The sequence below is a fragment of the Plectropomus leopardus genome, chromosome 11 (assembly GCF_008729295.1).
Source record: "Plectropomus leopardus isolate mb chromosome 11, YSFRI_Pleo_2.0, whole genome shotgun sequence".
NCBI lineage: Eukaryota > Metazoa > Chordata > Actinopteri > Perciformes > Serranidae > Plectropomus > Plectropomus leopardus.
In genome coordinates this window covers 33,167,573-33,188,204 of record NC_056473.1, presented here as the reverse complement: position 1 = coordinate 33,188,204, position 20,632 = coordinate 33,167,573, and the positions used below count along the sequence as shown (strand labels likewise).

At 38.6% G+C, this 20,632-nt stretch overlaps 1 protein-coding gene across 1 annotated transcript in view; it reads right to left on the bottom strand.

Annotated features, from left to right (window-relative positions):
• far1 (fatty acyl CoA reductase 1) overlaps nt 1-19,565 on the bottom strand; it is a 38,849-nt gene extending 19,284 nt beyond the window's left edge. Inside the window, 6 exon segments of the mRNA XM_042495964.1 lie at nt 1,631-1,780; nt 1,782-1,808; nt 2,817-2,992; nt 5,217-5,333; nt 7,230-7,345; nt 19,289-19,565. Coding sequence (XP_042351898.1) covers nt 1,631-1,780; nt 1,782-1,808; nt 2,817-2,992; nt 5,217-5,333; nt 7,230-7,301 — 542 coding nt within the window. The 5' untranslated portion in view covers nt 7,302-7,345; nt 19,289-19,565.
• Nucleotides 19,566-20,632: the final 1,067 nt, after the last annotated feature.

The window sequence follows — 20,632 nt, the reverse complement described above, 5'->3', positions numbered from 1 at the left end:
TTAAAGGCGAGGGTGAACAGACGTGTTTTTAGCTTTCTTTTAAAAAATATTCAGTCTGATGTCTTTATCGGTTTCTTGTGCACAAACAATATTTTAGACCTCTGCAGGGGAAAAAGCACTTTGGTTGCTGATTATGGTCAACATTTTAATCCGCTAGGTTTTGCATTAAATCTCACTGACTCAGTAATTACAGGTCGGCTGTGAGATGTCGCTGCTACCTGCTTGCAGGCGTCAGGTGCGCTTTCGGACGAGCTCCAGAGAGAAGATTGATGCAAACGAGGGGTTACCGATATTGTTTTTTTAGGACCGATACTGATACCGATTATTGGTACTTAAAGAAACCAAAAACTGATATTTGAACAAATATCCATTTACAATAAAAATGAAAATATCTCTGTTGAAATATAGAATTTGGATTAAAACCAACTCCAACAAAAGACTTTGTTTTAAAGCTTTTTGAAACTTTTAACATCACATTAAGCAAGCGCCATCTTTTTTTTTAATTACGTTCAGTGAACAAAAAAGAGAAGAAATTAAAATAGGTCCCTGAAGTTTTACAAAGTCAAAGTTGCACGTATTACAGACTGCCTCCCCTGCTGTTAGTGCAATACGCACACTTTTTAATTAAGTAATTTTATCAGTGATTTTTTGGGTAAAATTGACCTTTAGTTTAAACGTTTTGTTCGACTGTTTTAGTTCTTTCTCTGTTTGGCATGTTCGTGGATGTTTATTTTATTCTTCCCTGAGTTTCTGCCTTTGCTTTTTTCAGAGCACTTTTTTTAAATAACTGTTTTTTGTTGTTTTTTTAAAGACTGTTTTTTGGGCTTCTATTGCCTTTAATGAACAAGACAGTTTTTTAAAGAGGGAGAGAGAGGGGGCAACATGCACAAAAGGGTCTAGGCCGGAATCGAACCCACGGTCGCTGCAGCGATACAACAGCGATAGTCCGCAAAATGTAGAATATCAGCATCAGATAATCGGCCGATAATCTGTCGACCCCGAATGTAAACACACATCAGTGTGGCCAAAAGTGGGAAAAACAGAACTAGTGGAAATCTAATGTTCTGGTCCTGTCTGGTGTTTGGCTTCGTACCAAACTGGTTTGTAAATGTTTACACCGACACAAACTCTCTACACAAAAAACAACATAAAGAAAATCACAAATCAGTCCATGATTTTCTGATTTTACATCTGATCAAGCAACTTTTCTCCCACCGAAAGGTCAATTTGTTCAAAGTCCACAGTCAAACGCAGCACGCCGTCTCTCTGCACGCATCCATCCAAGTTCCCTCAAAAGCTTGACGCTGCAATCCCTGAGAATCACGCCTCTAATCTGGACTCTCTCTGCAGGCTTCTAATGCTTCACTAATCTATCTGAGCAGCTGAGACTGGCAGCCTCTACAACATTAGTGCTGTAAGCAGCTGTTTACTCTGCAGCCACGGCTAAGCTGCCCCGCTCAGAGTATCACTGACATTAATCTTAATTCCTGCGTTTTTTTATGCATCCAGCAAGAAACTAAGAATCCTTTTAAAAACCTCAATCCCACGCTGCTGCGTACTAATGACACAAAAAGGCCGTCGACAAACTAACCGTCACCACGACTGCGCACGTTTTCTGAAAAGAACTTACTCCAGAGAATCGATGAGTCTGCGGTAGTCTATGGCGGGAGGGTACACGATTTCTTCAATGAGCTCTCGGTCACAGTTGGCGTAGGCCGTGGAGACGTGAATGAAGACCTCCAGGTGCTTCATCCTGTGGGCCAGAGCCAGCATCTTCTGGTGCCAGGACATTCAGCTGCATTGCATCTCTGAGAGGAAGAAAAGGAAGACGGTAAAGATTATTCAATGGATGAAATGAAGTGCAGGAGGCGAGAAACGTGCCAACAAACATCCCGAAATAAATCACGTTTCCCGCAGATGAAGTGATTTGTTGGTGTGAAGTATCTCTGTGTACAGTGCGTATTATAAACACCAACAATATATTACACATCCTCCTGCCCAACTATTATTTGACTGTTTTAAACACAACAGACCATAAAGTGACACCAAATCATACACAAGATCAAGAAGGAAGTCATAACCATGGTTAACCCTTTGACACCTGGATCGCCATCAGCTTTCTTGTGCTGCATTCAGGCGCCTTTTTACTAGAATTCAAACCTCTAAAACCGGAGAAAACTGGTTTGATTTCTTGCAAAAACACAGAAAAAAAAACATAGTGAGTGACTTGGAAACTGTAAAAATTCATAAAAGTGACAAGGAAAATTAGCTGGGCAGGAAAGATGATATTTATTATCACAAACAAGACAAAAAAATCTCCCAAAAACTATAGTAATAATTGTCTTCATATTTTTAAAATTATGTAACAGAAAAAGGAAAAATGCATTTCTTGTTTTAACACTTTCTTTGGGTCATTTTCTTTTTTTTAATTTGTCTTTTTCTTTTGTAGATAGATATGACCAAAAGAATGAGGGGAAAATGTACTCTGTTTTTAGGATTCTCTTACTTTTATTTTTAAAATTATTTCACAGGAAAAAATACACATTTTCCTTTTTTAACACTTTCTGGGGGTCATTTTCTTTTTGTTTGCTTTATACTTTTTTCTGGCTTATTTCCTTGTAATTAATTACTTATTTATTGCACTTTTTCTGGCCATTTCTGGTTCAGTTCTTCGTCATCATCTTTCCATGCCATCTTGCTCAGGTCTGTGCATCAGAGAGAGACCGGCAGGAAAATGATGTTCTGTTCATATTCCCAAAAAACTCATCAAAACATTAAGACCAAGAAACTAAATAAAAAACAAAAAGACGGCTCACTTGAGAGGCTCATTGAAGCGGATGGTGGCGGCGCAGTGGAAAACGATGTTAATGTTTTCAGCCAGGACGCTCTGATCCTCTTTACTGAGATCCAGCTCCGGCTGCGTGAGGTCGCTGTTCACCGCGATGATCTTCTCTGCAAAGTCCGGCTGCTCGTCCTGCAATCTTTCAAACAACTGTGTGGAGAAAAGACGAAGTCACAATGATGCACAAAATACAGCGTTTTGTAAACTTGAAGTCAGGGACACTCAAAAGGTTTTACTTAGGGGCCACTTTTGCAAAATGACAGGGGGCCAGGGGCCAGTCGCAGCAGCCCCATATATATTTGTAGGACTTTAGGATGTTTCCAGGATTTTGGACATTTTAGGACATAAGGACATTTCTCAGATTTTTAGAATTTTAGGACATTTCTAGGATGTAGGACATTTCTCCAATTTTAGGAAATTTCTAGGATTTTAGGATGTTTCAAGGATTTTTGGCCGTTTTTAGGAAATAAGGACATTTCTCAGATTTTTTTTTTTTTCAATTTTAGGACATTTTTGGATTTTAATAAATTTCTAGGATTTAGGACATTTCTCCAATTTTAGGGCATTTTTTAGGACTTCAGGATATTTCTAGGATTTAGGACAGTACTCCGATTTTAAGACATTTCTAGGATTTTGGGCAATTTTTTTGCATTTTAGGACATTTCTAGGATTTTAGGACGTTTCAAGGATTTTAAGATGTTTTTAGGACATACGGAAATTTTAAGGATTTTAGGATATTAGGGTCTTAGCTAGGACCTCTGTCAGGGGGTGCAGAGGATCCTCCAGTGGAACCTTATTTATACACTAAGAGTACAAAAATAGTTCCCAGTGTGAATCGGTTTATTTTCACTGTGAATTAGAAAATGGTTGGAGGGCCACTCAGCAGCCTATGGGGGTCCAGATTTGGGCTGCGAGCCGTAAGCTGGCTGTCACTGCTTTAGGCACATTTGTATAATTAAGAATAATTCATTGGACTGTTATTCGGTGCTGTCAGTAGAATATATTTAAGTCGAAGTACAGCATATTTTCCCCAGCTTCCTGTTGGTAGTGTTGGTGGTGCATGGCTGATGGCAGAATGCCCTACTTTACATCGACTCCTGCGACAGATCGCAGCTCCGCTCTGCGTATCCCTCCTCTCTCATCTACAGGAGAGACTGTAGGCAGTGACAGTGTGAGCTTTGCCAGCATGCAGCAGATTCCTGCAGCAGCAGAACCAAAGCAATGTGTGTGTGACACAGAGCAGTAAACACTGTGAGTTTGTGTTATTTTAATGTTTTATATTGTTTAATATATTGTTTTTATATATTTTATGTTGTGTTGGAGTTGTGTTTTGTACTTTTGTTCGATGCTGTCTGTAACAGTTGCTGCCTGTCTTCACCAGGACACTGCTAAAAAAGATTTTTAATCTCGAGAGGGTTTTCTTAAATAAAGGTTAAATAAATGAAATGCTGGAGTGTGTGTGTATGTGTGTGTGTATGTGTGTGTGTGTGTGTGTGTGTGTGTGTGTGTGTGTGTGTGTGTGTGTGTCAAAGAGGAAAAAATAGTTGAGTAAATCAACACTACATGCCGTGTATGCCGGAGTCATCGTAAACGCAGGGTCCCACGAGTTCGGAGGGCGCGTTTTCTTCAGAGAATTTTGGCCTCTCTCTTTTTCTTTTTTTTGGTTTGCTTGCTTGTTTTCTTGTATTTTGGGGTTGTTTTTTTTTGAAAGAAAAAAATCAGTGATTTTTAAAGAAAGAATTTCTGCAATTTTTTGTCTTAAAGTTTATTTGGAAATTGTTTTTTTTTCCAATTAAAAAAAATCTTGGCTTTTTTTTTTTCTTTAAAAAACTAAAGGTACCCCATGAATGAAGGCAGGGTCCTTGCTGCAGCAGCCTCGGGTTCGACTCCCGCTCGGGGCCGTTTGCTGCATGTCGTCCCTCTCTCTCTCTCTCCAAATTTCACGCTTTTGATCTGTCTGATCTAATAAAGGCTAAAATGCCAAAAAATAATCTTAATTATTTAATTAAAAAATAAAATTACATCATTTATCACGGCCAGAAAATGTGAAAACATAATTTGTGAAACTTAATTCCATGACTTTTTTAGTTTTTCCATGACCGTACAAACCCTGTACATGTTTCAGGGTGTAGTCAGTCACATCTGCTCTCCTGGAGAAAATACTGAAAAACATATCTGCTCAGTAGAGGAAAAAATTTAAAGTTGCATCTTAACTCTGTGTTACAACAAACCTGTGTGGTGCAAGCTGTGTTTTTAAATTGTAAATTGGCCGACGTTGGAGTTCACACAGAGCGCTGCGACAGGCCTCTCCCTCCCCCCCTTTACCCTCTCCACGCACCAATCAGATCGTGCCACCTCATCTCCCACTTCTCACCTTGGAGTTGATCATGTCAGCGATGCGGGTCTGTGGGCTCTGACCGGCTTTTGACCTGACCATCACATAGACACCTTTGACCTCTGGGCAGGACCTCAGCAGCTTCTCCAGCAGCACCTTTAACAGCGAGGAAGCGAGAGGTACAAAGTCATCTTTTCCTCTTCGGACCGTTGACTTGATGCACATTAATTATAACTAAACTCTTTTTGTCCGTTGCAGAAGCTGAGAGAAATAAACTAACGTGTTAAACTGAGAGCGTTTCTTCCTCCACAACATCTGAACAGAGACTCAAACGCATGAAAGCAAACGAAGGCTGCAGCGTTTTGGCAGAATTAGGCAGCAAAAGGACGTCCACATAAATGCTTTGCCACATTTATTGTTCAACAGAAACGTATTTATGAATCTGCTGTTTAACTATGAACGTTCTCCGTCTTCACAGCCACAATTCAGCACAACACAAGTGTCACATTGTTGTGACCGGTGGACAATCTTCATTAATCCTGCTTCACTTTGTGGTGTGAAAGGAAGTGAAGCAACAATGGTGTGAAATCTTCCTGCAGTGGACTGAAACTGCTCTGATGAAACTCTTAAAGGTAACTTTGGTATTTTCTGGCATTGAGCCTATTTTACCATTTTGTGTTTAAGTGACCAATGGGAATGGCAACTTTTGAAATTGGTCCAGTATGAAAGGCAATGTAATCCCTGCAGACAATCAAGTACCGTCAATTTATGTCCATTAACCCTTTTAAACCTGAGAAAATTGGCTTGATTTCTTCCAAAAACATGGAAAGAAAGCAAAAAGAAACTTCAGAAATAATAATAAATAATAAGAAGCCACGAAATGCACAAAAAAGTAAAAAAAAAAACAAAGAAAAGCGTAAAAAAAAAAAAAAAGCCACGAAAAATGCAAAAAGAGAAAGAAAATTAGAAACAAAAAAAAGTTTTAAAAAGCAAGGAAATTACTTTAAAAGCAAAAAAAACCCCATCAAAAAAAATGAAAGTAAAAAAAAAAAAAAAAAAAAAAAAAATCACCCTAGAAAATTGCCTGAGCATTAATCACAGTCCTTTTTCCTCCATATTCTTCGGTCATTTAGCAACAATTAATTAATAATAATAATTTTTATTCAATAGGTGCCTTTTAGAACACCAAAGGTCATCTTATATAAAATGTGACCTTTTTATTTTGTAAAAATAACTATTAAATAAATATAAATTATCAATCATTTATTTTATAAAAATAAAAAATCAAGTACAATTTCAAAAGTTTAAGTAATTTTTTTTTTTTGCGTATTTCTGCTGCACAGACGGCCTTGTGTTATAATCTTTCCAGCAGTGAAATACTTCTGTAAAGAGTGAGATCATTTTTGTTTAAACAGAGAGAAACCTGGAAACACCATCGCCAAACAAACCAGACTCCATTTAAATAAACACTCATTGAATATGTATCAAGTCAGCATATTTTCACATCAAACAGGCGAATTTAGGGTTTATTTTAACCAAAACCAGACTTGTTGATTGTCAGAACAGTGGAAATATGAACCGAGACGGTTTTTGTGGTTTTTATTTTGTTTCTGTTGGCTCTGAATGAAGTGGGTTTTAAAACAATAAAATTACTGCTTATTTAAATGGAGTCTGGTGGGTTTGATGGTAGCAATTTGGGGCGTTGCTGGTTAAACAAAAAAGAGATCTTTCTCTTTAACAAAATTGTTTATATCTTCAAGGATCATTTCCATAATGTTGTCAGACGCTTAGAATAACAATCGGAGATTTTGAGTGGAAAAACAAACACTTTTAGTGGACGTAAGTAAAGGGTGCTCAGTTGCCTGCAGCTTGTTGCTGTAATAAAGCAACAAAACGTAGAGTTTGTCACTCATTCGCTCGTCTCTCTCTGTTGTTTCTGGAGTGAAAAGAAACCACCATCCCAACTGGTTTCCTCTCCTCGCGCTCTGTGGCTCATTTTATTAGGTTCGTTCACGTCCTACTGGTTATTTGCCAGTTCAGCTGCTACGTTACCTTTCCCATGAAGCCTGTTGCTCCGGTTATCAGCACACATTTCCCCGCATAGTATTCTGGGATGTTCACCATGATGTCTGTCGTCCCGTTCAATGAGCTCCTCAACACCACTCCACCTGCACAGACAGGACAGAAAACAAAAAAAGACAAAAGGGAGGATTTTAACGGTGAGACCGACGTCATGCCTGAGCTTGTTTCATGAGGAGTTTCTGCTGTGGAGGCTGAAAAAAAACTGAAACAAAGATCCAGTGAGAGAACAGGCCAGGAGACCGAGTCTGTGGAGACTCCAGCAGTTTTTATCAGGTTGATTATGTCGGGGCAAAAAAGCAAAGTCAAGTCACTTTATTAAAAAGGCCATAAAACACATTTTATGTCAGTATTTAACCCCTGATGCACTTTTCATTCTTCATTTTTTGAACTTTTTTGTCTATTCTAAGACTTTCCAGTTCAGCTCCTACAATAAATCTAAAATACACTGTGTAAACTAAACTACATTCAGACTGTTAAATGCAAAAACATTGCACCACTGAAGCCCATTCAAACTGACATTTTTGATCTCACCGCCATTAAAACATAAAAACATGCACTGTATCATTTCTGGGTGTCATTCTGTGCTTTTACGTTGAAAGTTGTAATTTTTTACTGTTTTTTACCTGATGATGTGTAATTTTTTTACCTTATATTGCATATAGAGAAAATACCTGCTATTTTCACCAGGTGCACTGTCACAATAAATGCTGCTGCTAATTATTGACATATCCCAGACTGTGATCATGAAAAAATCTACTTAGCATGTAGTATATTGAAAATAATGTTTGTTTGTGTTTTTTTCATCTAAAACATGGCAAAAACCTGGCATTTAAATGATTAATACTCTGAAAACTAATGACTAATTGATATTTATGAATAGGACTGATGTCGGTTAAAAAATGAACTCAATGAAAATAGAATAAAACATTAATTTATCGTATTTTTTAAAGCTCGATTATGAAAAGCCTATGCAGTGTGATGTGGCCCTCTCTGTGATCACTAAATTCTTCTGTTTTTTGATTTTACTGTATTTTCACCTGATTTCATGAAAAGTGATGCCACAAACTTCCACGCACCGAACAGTTTTTAGAAATATTGAAATGGAAATGGAGCTTCTCCTGATGGAGATCAGCTGAGTTTTAATCCTTTTTTTTTTTATCAAGTCTTGATATTTCAGTCTTTAACATTTAATTTAAAAATTCACGTAACAATGGAAAATGCCCTATGTCATTTTCAAAAGCCGAATGTGATATTTTTACTTATAAAGTGACAAACAAAAGCACAGCAGCATGTCACATGAAGTAAACTCCTCACTGCTAAACTTGCACCTCGTCACCTTCACCAGAGCGTCAAAATAAAGAGGGAAAAGTCCTCCAGCGGGCCGCACTGGACCCTTTGACGGGCCGGTTCTGACTCATGAGCCACATGTTGAACCCCCCAACTCTTTGCACTACTGTTTGTGGCGTTATCAGTCAGATTATGTTTATTTTTAAGTGAATGATTCTGCAGAGCTGATAACAGGCCATTCAGGAGATAACGCGTCGAATCATTAACTACGAGGATTTTCTGTGTGCTTTTTTTACATCAGTCGGCTCTTCAGAGTGACACCGCCAGTGATTTAATACTGATTTAACCCTTTCAAACCTGAGCCAATTTGAAAACATGAGAAGAAGGCAATAAGAAAAAAAAAAAATGAGAGGTACAAGATAACACAAACAAATAACCTAAAAAATATTTCAATATTCACACAAAAAAAAAAAAGAAAGTAAAACAAAAAAACGAACATGTAAATTACCCGAAAAAAGTGCTTAAAAATTATAATAATTCTGTAGCATAATTTTTGATTAAAAAAAAAGATGATGTTATAAATCTAGTTTTTCCCTAACTTTTTTCTTTTTCCCTAGACATTTTTAAAATATTTTTTTAGTAAAAATAAAAAAATGTGAAAAATAGTTTAAAAATAAAAAAAAAAAAAAAAAAAAATGAAATGATCTGGGGAAAATGCTTTAAAAAGTATAATAAATTTCTATCATAATTTTAAATATATAATTATGAAAATTAGCTTCTTCAGAGATATTTTCCCCCAATTTTTTACAATGATTTTCTAAATCTAGTTATTTCTTGCAATTCGTGGAACTTTTTTTACCAAGCTCCTCATTTCTTTGCTTCTCATGTTTCTGAAGGAATTGCACAAATCTGCAGAGTTCAAAGGTTTAAATATTTGCAACATGCGTCTGAAAGCAGCATAATAAAAGGGATGTCTACCCGGGTTTCAAAGGGTTAACTTGTGTAATGATAACCTTTCAACATTGCTATAGTGTTTTTAAAAAACCTGAATGTCAACCAAATAATTTTAGATCTTCACTATAATTGTAGTTTGTTGGAACAAACTGCAGTAATTTAAAATTGTGATAAAAACCTGCCAAAAAACTCAAACTAATCTATCCACAGTCCTTTTATCTCCTCAACGACAACATGCAGAATTACATTTTCCATAGGTTTGAAATATACCGGGAATATCTCCGCTCTGTGAGCAGGTGCAGATAAATCTTGAATGCAGGGCCGTATCTGCTGCTGCGGCTGCAGTCACACTTGGGACTGAAATTATTCTTTGGGAACATAAATCATTTTGTTCTGCGCAACTAACTCTCGACTCATTTCTCTGCAAACAGAAAGTCTGTTCTTGTGAAAACAGATTTCAGAAAGTCCTCTGCACAACCCAAATATTTCAATCAATCTGAAAGCACCAGTTTACAATTAGCCATCTGGGACTATTTAAGTTACACTGGAAATAGGATTTTAAAAAAAGGGCAGAAGAGACGAAAAACCATGTTTGGGACTGATTTTGAAACCATGACAATAATCCATACAGCGTTGCCTGCAGAGCTTACAACATAATATATGTTTTTTTCCATAAGTGCACAAATGGTCCAGCTGGGGGAAATTGTGCCAAACACATAAATGAAACTGGCAGTTATTTTTCTTTCCTTGACATTTTCATAGATTAAGCTAAATTATAGACGGAGCACGGATAATTCCAAGTGCATCTCCAAACGGTTGGAGGAGATTTTCCTGCTTTGTTTGTGCTACTGAATCACCCGCAGAGGTCTTGGAGCATCCAATAATGTAATAATCTTCTGAAAATGTCATAAAATGTGCACTTAACTTGATTAAATATGTTATTAAAACTCTATAATGTAATAAAATGTCCTGGCTGATAAAGACATTTTTACCAAAATACTTTTTTTTACCAAAGTAACCCGGAAAAAAAGCGTTAAAGCAGCAGTTTGCAACTTTTTTGTCACCCCGGGCCGCTGTAAAAACTAGCAGTTTTGGTTTACTACATCTAATAACAACATATCACTTGCCATATTTCGTAAATTTCAAATTCAACTTAAAGACTTGCATTTACGTATTCAAAACATGAAATCAGAGTCGGATATTAGTTTCATGTTTTCCTTCTGAAAAACTACCTGTAAAATAAACTGTATATCTGTACACGTTACAATTATGAGTACAAAATAATACTAAAAAAAAACACTATATTATATTACATCCCAAGTTTTGAAAAAAGTACTTCCTAAAAAACATTTTTTCATGATCAGTAAAACATGTTATTATAATATCAATCAGGACATTTTATGGCATTATTGGTTAAGTTACTGCAGGTGAGCTCAAAGTTTTATTGCATTTTCAGGTAATTAACATTATTGGTTGCTACAGGTGTCCTCTCCAAAAAAACACACCCAGTGATTCAATCCAGGAAAAACACTGAATTATACAGTCTAACTTTATTTTTTTTTTAATCAGTGTCCAGTAAAAAGACACAGATCAAACAAACAAGATCTAAAAAGTAACGCTGACTTGACCTTAAACGGTAAGAAAGCGGCCGGCTGGAAACGCTTCAGTGCGGCTGAGAGGCGGCGCTGATGGAAACCTGCAGGATCCGTTCCACTTGTTTGAGCTTTAACAGCGTCACTGCTCACGCAGTTACAGTTAAACCAGTTGTTCTGCTTTGCATACAGTCAGGCGCAGGAGTGCACCACAGTACTGCATGTGCAGTGTTCACTGGGAGTCTCATTAAAAACTGGAGGTTGAGTTAAGTTCACATTTTAACCTTCGTTCTTGTGATTCTGAGAACAAGCAGCTCGAGAAGAGCGGAGACATTTCTCAGTTCCCATTTCTGAGCAACGTGTCGGCCTGCGTGAGAGCGCAGACAGGATGTTGAAAGCAAACATGGCTCATTACCAGCAGCCTGAATACAAATTCAATACAAATACAACGTTAAAATACTGCCAGTGAATTCTGCCATCGTACAGCAGCACAAACATATTACATAACTCTAAAAACAGGAATTCGGAGTGAAAGAGGACATTAACGGAGTCTGCAGTGACACTGTGAGCCACGCTCCGGCCAACGCTGCAGATGAAGTCTGCTGCAACACATCCTGTGCCAAGTGGCCAGCTCCAGCATGTCGCCCCCGACCACGGCCGAGCGACGAGCGCCTCAAACTTCTTCTCACGTACGAGAAACAAAAAGTCCCAAGACAAATCCAACGTCAACATTTTAAATAGTCTCCAATAAGGACGGTTTTTGACAATATGACTACAGTATGGGACTGCATGCAGGAGTGCAGAAAAACACTATCCCACTGTCCCAAACATGATAATCAACTTATGGCCCGCAGGACAAATCTGGCCCCTGATAAGGTGCCAGGTGGCCCCACAACCAGTTTCTAATGAAATTAGTGATCACTGGGAATTGTTTATGCACTTTTAGTGTTCATAAGGTGCCATAAGTGCATAAACAGCATCAAAAGAGCTTGTTTATCAAAAAAAGTCCCGGGGAGGATCCCCCACAGCCCCCGACAGAGGTCCAAGCTGAGCCCCATATGTCCGAAAATCCTAGAAACTTCCTAAAGTCCTGGAAAAGTTCTGAAATCAGAGAAATGTCCGAAAATAGAAACATCCTTAAGTCCTACAAATGTCCTAAAATCCAAGAAACATGTACGGAGCTGTTGCGACTGGCCCCTGGCCTTTTGTAACCAAATTATTTAAAAAGGTAATAAATCAGGTTTTTGATATTTATTTTGGGTAAAGTAATTGTTCTCAAAATTAAAATCTATTTTCAACAAATTAAATTGAAAGAGAACTACAATTAAGGACAACTATGACTCAAAAAGACTCCACTTTAAGCATTTTAGCAGATTCTCTATTTATTACCAAAGCATTTATCAGTAACACAATAAAGAGGAAAAAATATGAATGTGTTGTGTTGCATGTTGATTTATGTTGAATTGTACTGGTTTTTTTTTTTAAACACACTGTCTACTGGACCCACTATCGACTGCAAACTTACTTTTAAACCAAAAAAAATCTTTTTATCTTTGCACCTCTTGTCTGCACTTTTGCTGTTTTGAGTGACTTTTATTTGAAAAAATTGAATCTTATCTCATCACTCTTATTATAAATCTGTATATTTTTATTGCCTGTTGAACTGAAATGTTCAATACAAATAAAGCTGCTTTGTCTGGCGGAGAAAGCTCGTTCTGCTAATGTCAAACTGCTGGTTTACACCAAACACGGCATAAAGCATAATAATCAGAATCTTAACTTTGGTTTAATCAGAGACGTCCGACGTCTGTAGTTTCTTTCATAGTCTCACATGCTTCCTCACAACACTAGTAGTGTTTCCTCTTTTTTGTTTTTTTTTCTGACCTGGACTACAGACGGGTCCTGAGGACACTGAACCGTCCTGATGACCCTCTGCAGGAAGAGTATGAGCGTCAACCTTCAGGACGCAGATACAGAGTTCCTGCTCAGAGGACATAAAGACACAAAGTGTCTTTTGTTTGCACAGCCTGAAATGCAGAAGCCTGAATTTCCACATGATCTCAGCACCTCAGCACTTCAGCGCTCTGCTGTGTCTTTTCTTCATTTGAACTGATCTTGAATTTGTTCTGTTTGTCCTTGTTTTTTGTCTTAATAGTTTCATTATGTGATTTTTCTCTTTTTTATGATAAATATGTTTGGACGCCTGTCTGCGACCAGATTTCCCCCAGTGGGATAATAAAATCTGACTTGACTTTCCTGCTATTTAAAGGGCACACGGAGCGTCCCAGGGAAGAGATTATTCTGTTGGCTGACACCAAAGTTAACTTCGCACTGGTTCCTTCACCAAAAAACATATGGGATGTTTCCATTGGATTTTGGATTCACTGCAAAAAAAAAAGAGACGAGGTAACCGGAGCCGCTGGAATAGTAACTGATTTCTGGGTTTCAGGACTCATTGCTGGGGTTCCCTTTTATTTCAGACAGTAAGATTCATCTCCTTAAGCAGTTCACAATGCACATGCACTCTCAGGATTTTCTAAAATATGAACATAGCAGAGATCAGAGCAGAGCTGCTGCACGACTCTACATTCAGGCCACGTTTAAACGAGAACGGCCCTACTAAAAACGGAGTCTTTCCTTTGTGTTTTTGAACATATCTGTGTTCATATGATAATACTGTGAAAATGATCCTCGTGTACACGGATCCGCAAACACAACTGAAAACGCTGTGGTGCACGACAGGCCAGTAGTTGGCGGTGTAACTTTGTAATGACGCATCATAGAAGAACAACATGCGCAAAGTGACGTCACCGTTCTCACAGGATTCGCTCATTGACAGTTTACATGGCGAGAGACAGGCTGCATTTTACGATACGATACACTTTATTGTCCCTGCAGGGGAAATTTGTCTCGGACTCAGTTCTGCACAGATAAAGTCTCCACACTTACAACAGAAACCATTTTCACACCATGATATCAAAAACACAACAGCTTGAGCAGAAACAACACCAGATATGCAACTGCACAGTCACACTTTCACCCGGTACACACCGCACACACGACACCTATCGCACTCACACAGCAATAAAATAACATATTGCACCTATTTTCCCAAGATTACACTCTGTAACATGGTTTCAAAAGTTTGCATTTTCAGGCTCACAAAATGCAGTTGTGCAAACTAAAGGCCAAACCAACCAAAGTTTAATGTTTCATGCAAGACTTGCTGCTGCGTAAACTCCCCTCAGAGAGACTCTGTGCACATTTCAACAATTATTTCAGCAGCCAACATTGTAGTTAACTTTCCTCCGCTGAGTTTTTACTTTTGCTGCTATAACGTCCAACAATATTTGCTGCAGTCACATTTACTCCCAGCAGAAAACCGCCGCTCACTTCAACAATGTGCTGAATTCACACTGTAAAAAGCAGTGCAGCAGGTGCAGGGAACAGGAAGTGACATCTGACTGGTTAAATTCACCTCACACCCAAAACACACCTTTGATTAAATAAAGGACTAAATACAACCGCTTTGCTCTTTGCACCCTGTTCTGCACACACATAGTACAGTTCAGCCGAGGACTGCCAGGGTCCACCTTAGTCAGGTGTGAAGTTGCTTGTTTGAGCAGTTCAAAAAAAGCTGCAAACAATGCCACAGGCCAAGAAATCAGCTCATTCCAAACAAGCATACTCTGAAAAGAAACTGCACCAGATTTCTACAACAGAAGCTTCTCAAATGCCAGAAACCAGTCCAGAGCGACAACAAGGCTGCACAAACAAAACCTCAATACAGCCGAGGGCCGACGACAGATTTTACAGGCATCAAGAAATTAGTGCACGCCGCTGAGGTAACACTACATTTACTGACAGAGCTCGCGTTTCCTCCGGCTGCCTCGTCTACAAATCGAGTGTGCTCATGTGTGAGAAAACAAGCAAGATGTGGTCATGAACCAACGAGAGGGAAACTTCTGGATTTTGTCTTGAGGAAGTTCAAAAGAGAGAAATCTGTGTGAACCAAGCTGGTGTCCTGTTTCTGTCACTGCATTCATGTCGGTGTGAACAATGCAGAACTGGGACAAACAGGTAAAAGCTGCTCTCCCTCTGCGGCAGAGAGCCTGGCTCTCTCCCGCACGTGCACGTCTTCGAAAGCTAAAATCTCGTCTTATCTGGTTGCTGACGAACAGAGCGCTCTGTAATCTTCGGCCTGAGCCCGGCAGAGACCTGCTGCGGCCTTTGATCGTGTGTCTGCCGGAGAGCTACTGTAGCTTACAGTCAGACGGACAGGCAGCAAGTTGATCCCTGATGCCACATCTTCACTTTGAATAATTGATCGATGCATTAAAAAGCTTAAACGGGGCACCTGAGGCCGAGGTTAACCGTTTACACACTGATGAAACTTCAAGGTTTAACCCTCAGGGACTGTTCAGTGTGTATTATGAACTTTTCATTCTTTATTTTTTTGATAATTTTGAACTGTGTTCATGCATATGGCATACATTTTCGGCAAGATTGTGCATTTTTGATTAATCTTGTAATTTCCAGCTCAGCTTCTACAATAAGTCTAACATACACAGTTTGAACAAAATTATTACATTCATTTTGTTAAGTGCACAAAATTTGCTGCTGAAACCAAATCAAAGTGCCATTTTTGATCCCACAGCTGTCCAAGCATAAAAACAAGCAGTACATTATTTCTGGGTGTCATTCTGGGATTTTGTCTCAGAAATTGTAATTTTTACTAGTTTTTTTTACAGTATTTAGCAAATGGAGAAAATACATGGTCTTTTCATTAGGTGCACTGTCACAATCAATGTTTCTGTAACATATCCTTAAATAGCATAACGACAACAAAACACAACCAACAGGCTGCAAACGTTCATGAACAGCTGCCTCGGGGGAATACTGAGACAAAGACAGCAATGTGGACCTGTGGACGAGAGCCAACCAGGATCCCTCTGATTTACAAACTGTGAGGAGAAAGTGGAGTCGGATTGAACACATCCTCAGAAAACCGGTCGCAAACATCACCTGAAAAGCCCTGAAAGGGAACCCACAAGGAACAAGGAAAAAAGCTCCCCAAGAACAGCTGGAGAAGAGGGTCCACGAAGACATGACGAGGAGCGGGCTCAAGCGGAGAGACGCAGAAAAAACTGCAAACAGCCGAGCGAAATGGAAGTCATTTGTTAATGACGTACGCTCCTTACAGGGAAAAACGCCTAAAGTCAAATGCACAACCTTAAATAACCTCCATGACTTTAGTAACGTCATTAAGTCCCCCAAAATCTGAGAATTGTACTAAATTAAGAGAAACATCCTAAAATACTATAAAATGTCCTAAAATCCTAAAAATCCTAAAATCCTACAAATGTCCTAAAATACTATCAATGTCCTTAAAACCTAAAAATATTCTAAAATCTGAGGAATGTCCTCAAACCTGAGAAATCCTAAAATCCTAAATATGAGAATGTCTCAAAATCCAAGAAATGTGTGAAGTCCTACAAACGTCCTAAAATCCTAGAAACACATGCAGGGCTGCTGCGATTGGCCCCTGACCTTATTTTGCCAAAGTGGCCCCCAGAGCAGAGCCAGGTGAGCGTCCCTCAGAGAGTTAACGGCGGTTACAAAGACATTCACCGAAAATCTCTCAACAACAAACAAACAGAACTTCGTTTTCATCGTTTCTGCTCTGCAAACAAAATGTGTTGACTCAAAGGCAACAAGGTCAGACCGCGGTGATGGATGTGAGCTCCAGAAACGCCAACATCGAGGTTTACGTCCAAAAAACCCGCTCACTCAGAAACGACAACTTCACAAAACGCCATCTCTGCGAGTGGCTTGTACTGACTCGCATCCGACGACAGGTCCAATCACCCGAAACATATATTTAACATATAATATATATATTTAACTTTTAGCACTTTTTTGGGTCATTTTCTTGTTTGTTTTACTTTTTAAATTTTACTTTTCTATTTCACTTATTTTAAGGTAATTTCCTTATAACCTTTCTGCTCATTTCTTGCTGCTTGTTGCGTTCACATGTTTTTAAAATAAATCACACGTATTTGTCCGAGCTTTAAAGGTTCATACATATTTGCATCTGGATGATTCTTTGTAAGGGACTGTTTGTTATTTATAAGGGGGGGGCTGCAAAATGAGGGAAAGGCACTTTGATTGATTTTGATTTGGCTTATGGATATTCAACTTTAATCCTTGCAGTCCATTTGATACTCAACTTACGGCCCGCAGGCCAAATCTGGCCCTCGACAGGGTGCCAAGTGGCCCGCCAAACTTCTCTACATCAAAACTGATTCACACTGGGCTTTTTTTGTTTTATTAGTATATATTAGGTGCCAAAGTGCATAAAACAGCATCAAGTCCTAAAAACAGCCTGAAACTGTGAAAATGTCCTAAAATCCAAAAGTCATCCTGAAGTCCTAGTAACATGTATGTAACATGCATGTGCATGATCTTATCTCATTTTTTTCATTTGTTTTTTTTAAAAAATTTTTTAATGTCTTTTTGTCTTCTTTGTCTTTTCATGTGAAGCACTCGGTGCACATAATTTCTTTGTTGTAAAGCGCGTTGGGCTGCATTTCTTGCATGAAAGGTGCTATGCAAATAAAATTTATTATTATTATTATTATTATTAGTTCCGCAATGGGGAAATTTGCAATGTTACAGCAGCAAACAGACTTCGAATCAGGTCAGTTCAAGATAAATAAAGCAAAAGCAAAACAAGAATATAAATAGCAAAACAAAAACAAGACTCAAAATTCATCAGTTAAAAAATTATAATATTTAAAAAAATTGCAGATGGAAATAATAACAAGAATGCATATTGTCAGAATGAGATTGCACAGGTTTTGAGTCCACTTTGGTGTGTGGAAGTATTTTCCCGACGTCGGTTTTCCCAAGTTTTTAAAATAAGTCTGATCAATTTACGCTACTCAAAAAAGGCTGTAAAGAGAAATAAAAATAACAAAAAGTACACTACAAGAAAATTACCTGAACATTAGCAACAAAAAGGAAAGTAAATAAACAAGGAAATGGTCTAGAAAAAAAAAAATGCCAAAAAAAGTGTTTTTTGTGCAGTTTGTGGCACATTTCTTGGAAAGTTGCTTATTGTCGGTTTCTAACCAAAAACCAGGGATAGAAGAGACAGGGAATTCACTTTCAAAAGGTGGCCCCAAAAAATGCAAGAAATTAGCAAAACATTAAAAGTTAAAATTATCTAAAAAAAAAAAAAAAAAAAAAAGTTGAGAAAAATTTGCAAGAAAGGAGTTCAAAGTTACGGAACATTAAAATAAGAAACAAAAACAATATATTAACATAGTTTACGCTACATTTTTTTGCTGTTTTGGATAACATGAAATAATCACAGCTATTTTTCTGGTCACTTTTGTTTTTTTTCCACGTTTTCAAAACAAATCCATCAGTGTCCTCAGGTTTTAGGGTGTTACATGCTTGTGAAAGGTGTCTGAGTGCAGTACAAGAAAAAAATGATCCGGGTCTCAAAAGGGTTAAGTCAGAGTGTTAAACCTGATGAGGGCACCATTTCCCCCCACGAACCCCCCAAAACTGCTGCAATGAGCTACACCTTCACAATGCTGGAGCAAAGCAGATGTTCAGAGGAGTCACGCCACACACGGACACCGACTGCAACAGGCAAACGCTGGATCCCGTGATTCACACACACACACACACACACACACACACACACACACACACACACACACACACACACAGCTGTCTGACATCATTACCTCTCACCACTCTGCGTCCATTTGCACAGCAGGCACCGCTTACAGTAAAACCGCACCGACTCTTTGGCTTTGGCAGCGTTTAATGTGATTACTGCAGAGCCCGGGAGTAAATTAAAAAGTGAGGCCGCTCAGCTCGCCGTCGCCTCGGATTTAAAAGTCGGAGCAGTCCCTCGTCTGAGTGCTTTAAACAAACTGGGGGGAAACTGATTTTTGACAGAGGGGGGGCCGCTCTGGTGAAGTTGGCCCCTCTATCTGCGCAGATCTTGGAGCAGCTCTCCGGTGAGTGTGGAGCCGCTTCCCTCCCTCCTCTCTGCATCTCTTCCTGTGTCACACGCTGTCACACCGCGCTGAAAACCCGCCAACCAGCGCCGCGCGCCGCTGAGCACGGGCCACACACACACGCGGCTCGTGGACGTAATTTGAAGGGTGTACGTACCCGAAATGTCGATGTTCCCCCGGTTTGCAGAAGTTGAGAGTGTGCAGTGTGGCGGAGCGGCGGCGACAGAGTGGAGACTCAGCAGGAAGCGGCAGCCTGGGCGGATAAACGTGCCGCCGTGACGTCAGAGGGACGCACAGACAGGAGGGAGAGGAGGTCTCACTCCGCCGGGTTTTTACTGCGTCTGCAAAAAAAAGATTCAAGGTGAAACGCCACAGGTAGCCAGCTGCTTAGCCAGATTCTTTACAGGCATTGTAACCACACAGCAGACGTTTTTTTGCAATCATTTGATACTCAACTTACGGCCCGCAAAAAAAAGCAAAAAAAAGCAATGAAAAAAGTAGTGGTGAACACTTGACTTTTTTTTTTTTTTTTTTTTTTTGAAACACAGGAAAAATCACTGTGAGCAACTTGGCAAAAAATGTCCCAAAAAATACCAAAAAAATGTCAAAGTTGGCAAAAAATGTTAGAAAATAATGTCTTGTGTATTTCCTGTTTGTTTGTTTTTCATCCTGTTTGTTGTATCTGTTGTATTTTTGTGTATTGACTATTATCTGTTTCTATGTAGTATGCTATGGACCTTTTTTGTGTCCTTAATAAAGTCATTATTATTATTATTATTATTATTAATCTCAAACCAATGAAAATGATTGTTTCTTGCAGGCTAAATCACATTTGTAGCAACAAGTCAAGGACATAACCTCAAACCTTTAATACCTAAACAGACGAGTTTTCTTGTGCTCCGTTAAGTTGCCTTTCACAAGCATTTAAACCTCTGAAACCTGAAAATAATACTTTGATTTCTTTTAAAGAACACGGGAAAAATTATCATGAGCAACTTGGCAAGACGTCTGGAAAAAATAGCAAAACATTAGCAGAAGGTGACAAAAAAGACTGAAAAATGTGTTGCAGGGAATTATTAGATATAAAAAAACTAGGGAAAATTTCCAGAAAACTCATCACCTTCTTCACATTTTTACAGTGAAGTATTAGTACTTACTTACTTAACCCTTTAAAAGCTGGGGTGACATCACTTTTCTTCTGCTGCTTTCAAACGCCTTTCAAAATTATATAAATAAAACTCAATAATAATAATAATAATAAAAATATATCATCCAAGACAATATATTGACAATAGTCAATATACAAAAATACAACTCATATGATGAAAAAAAACAGGAAATACACAACATGACATTATTAAAGTTCACATAAGAAACTGACAAAAATCAAGTGACTGCACCCATAAACGAACTGGAGCGTCAGCGGCTCCACAGTCTGGATGAAAACCAGACTGAGCTCATAATTTTAGGAGTGTCACAATCTGCTGTGAAATCAATTTTT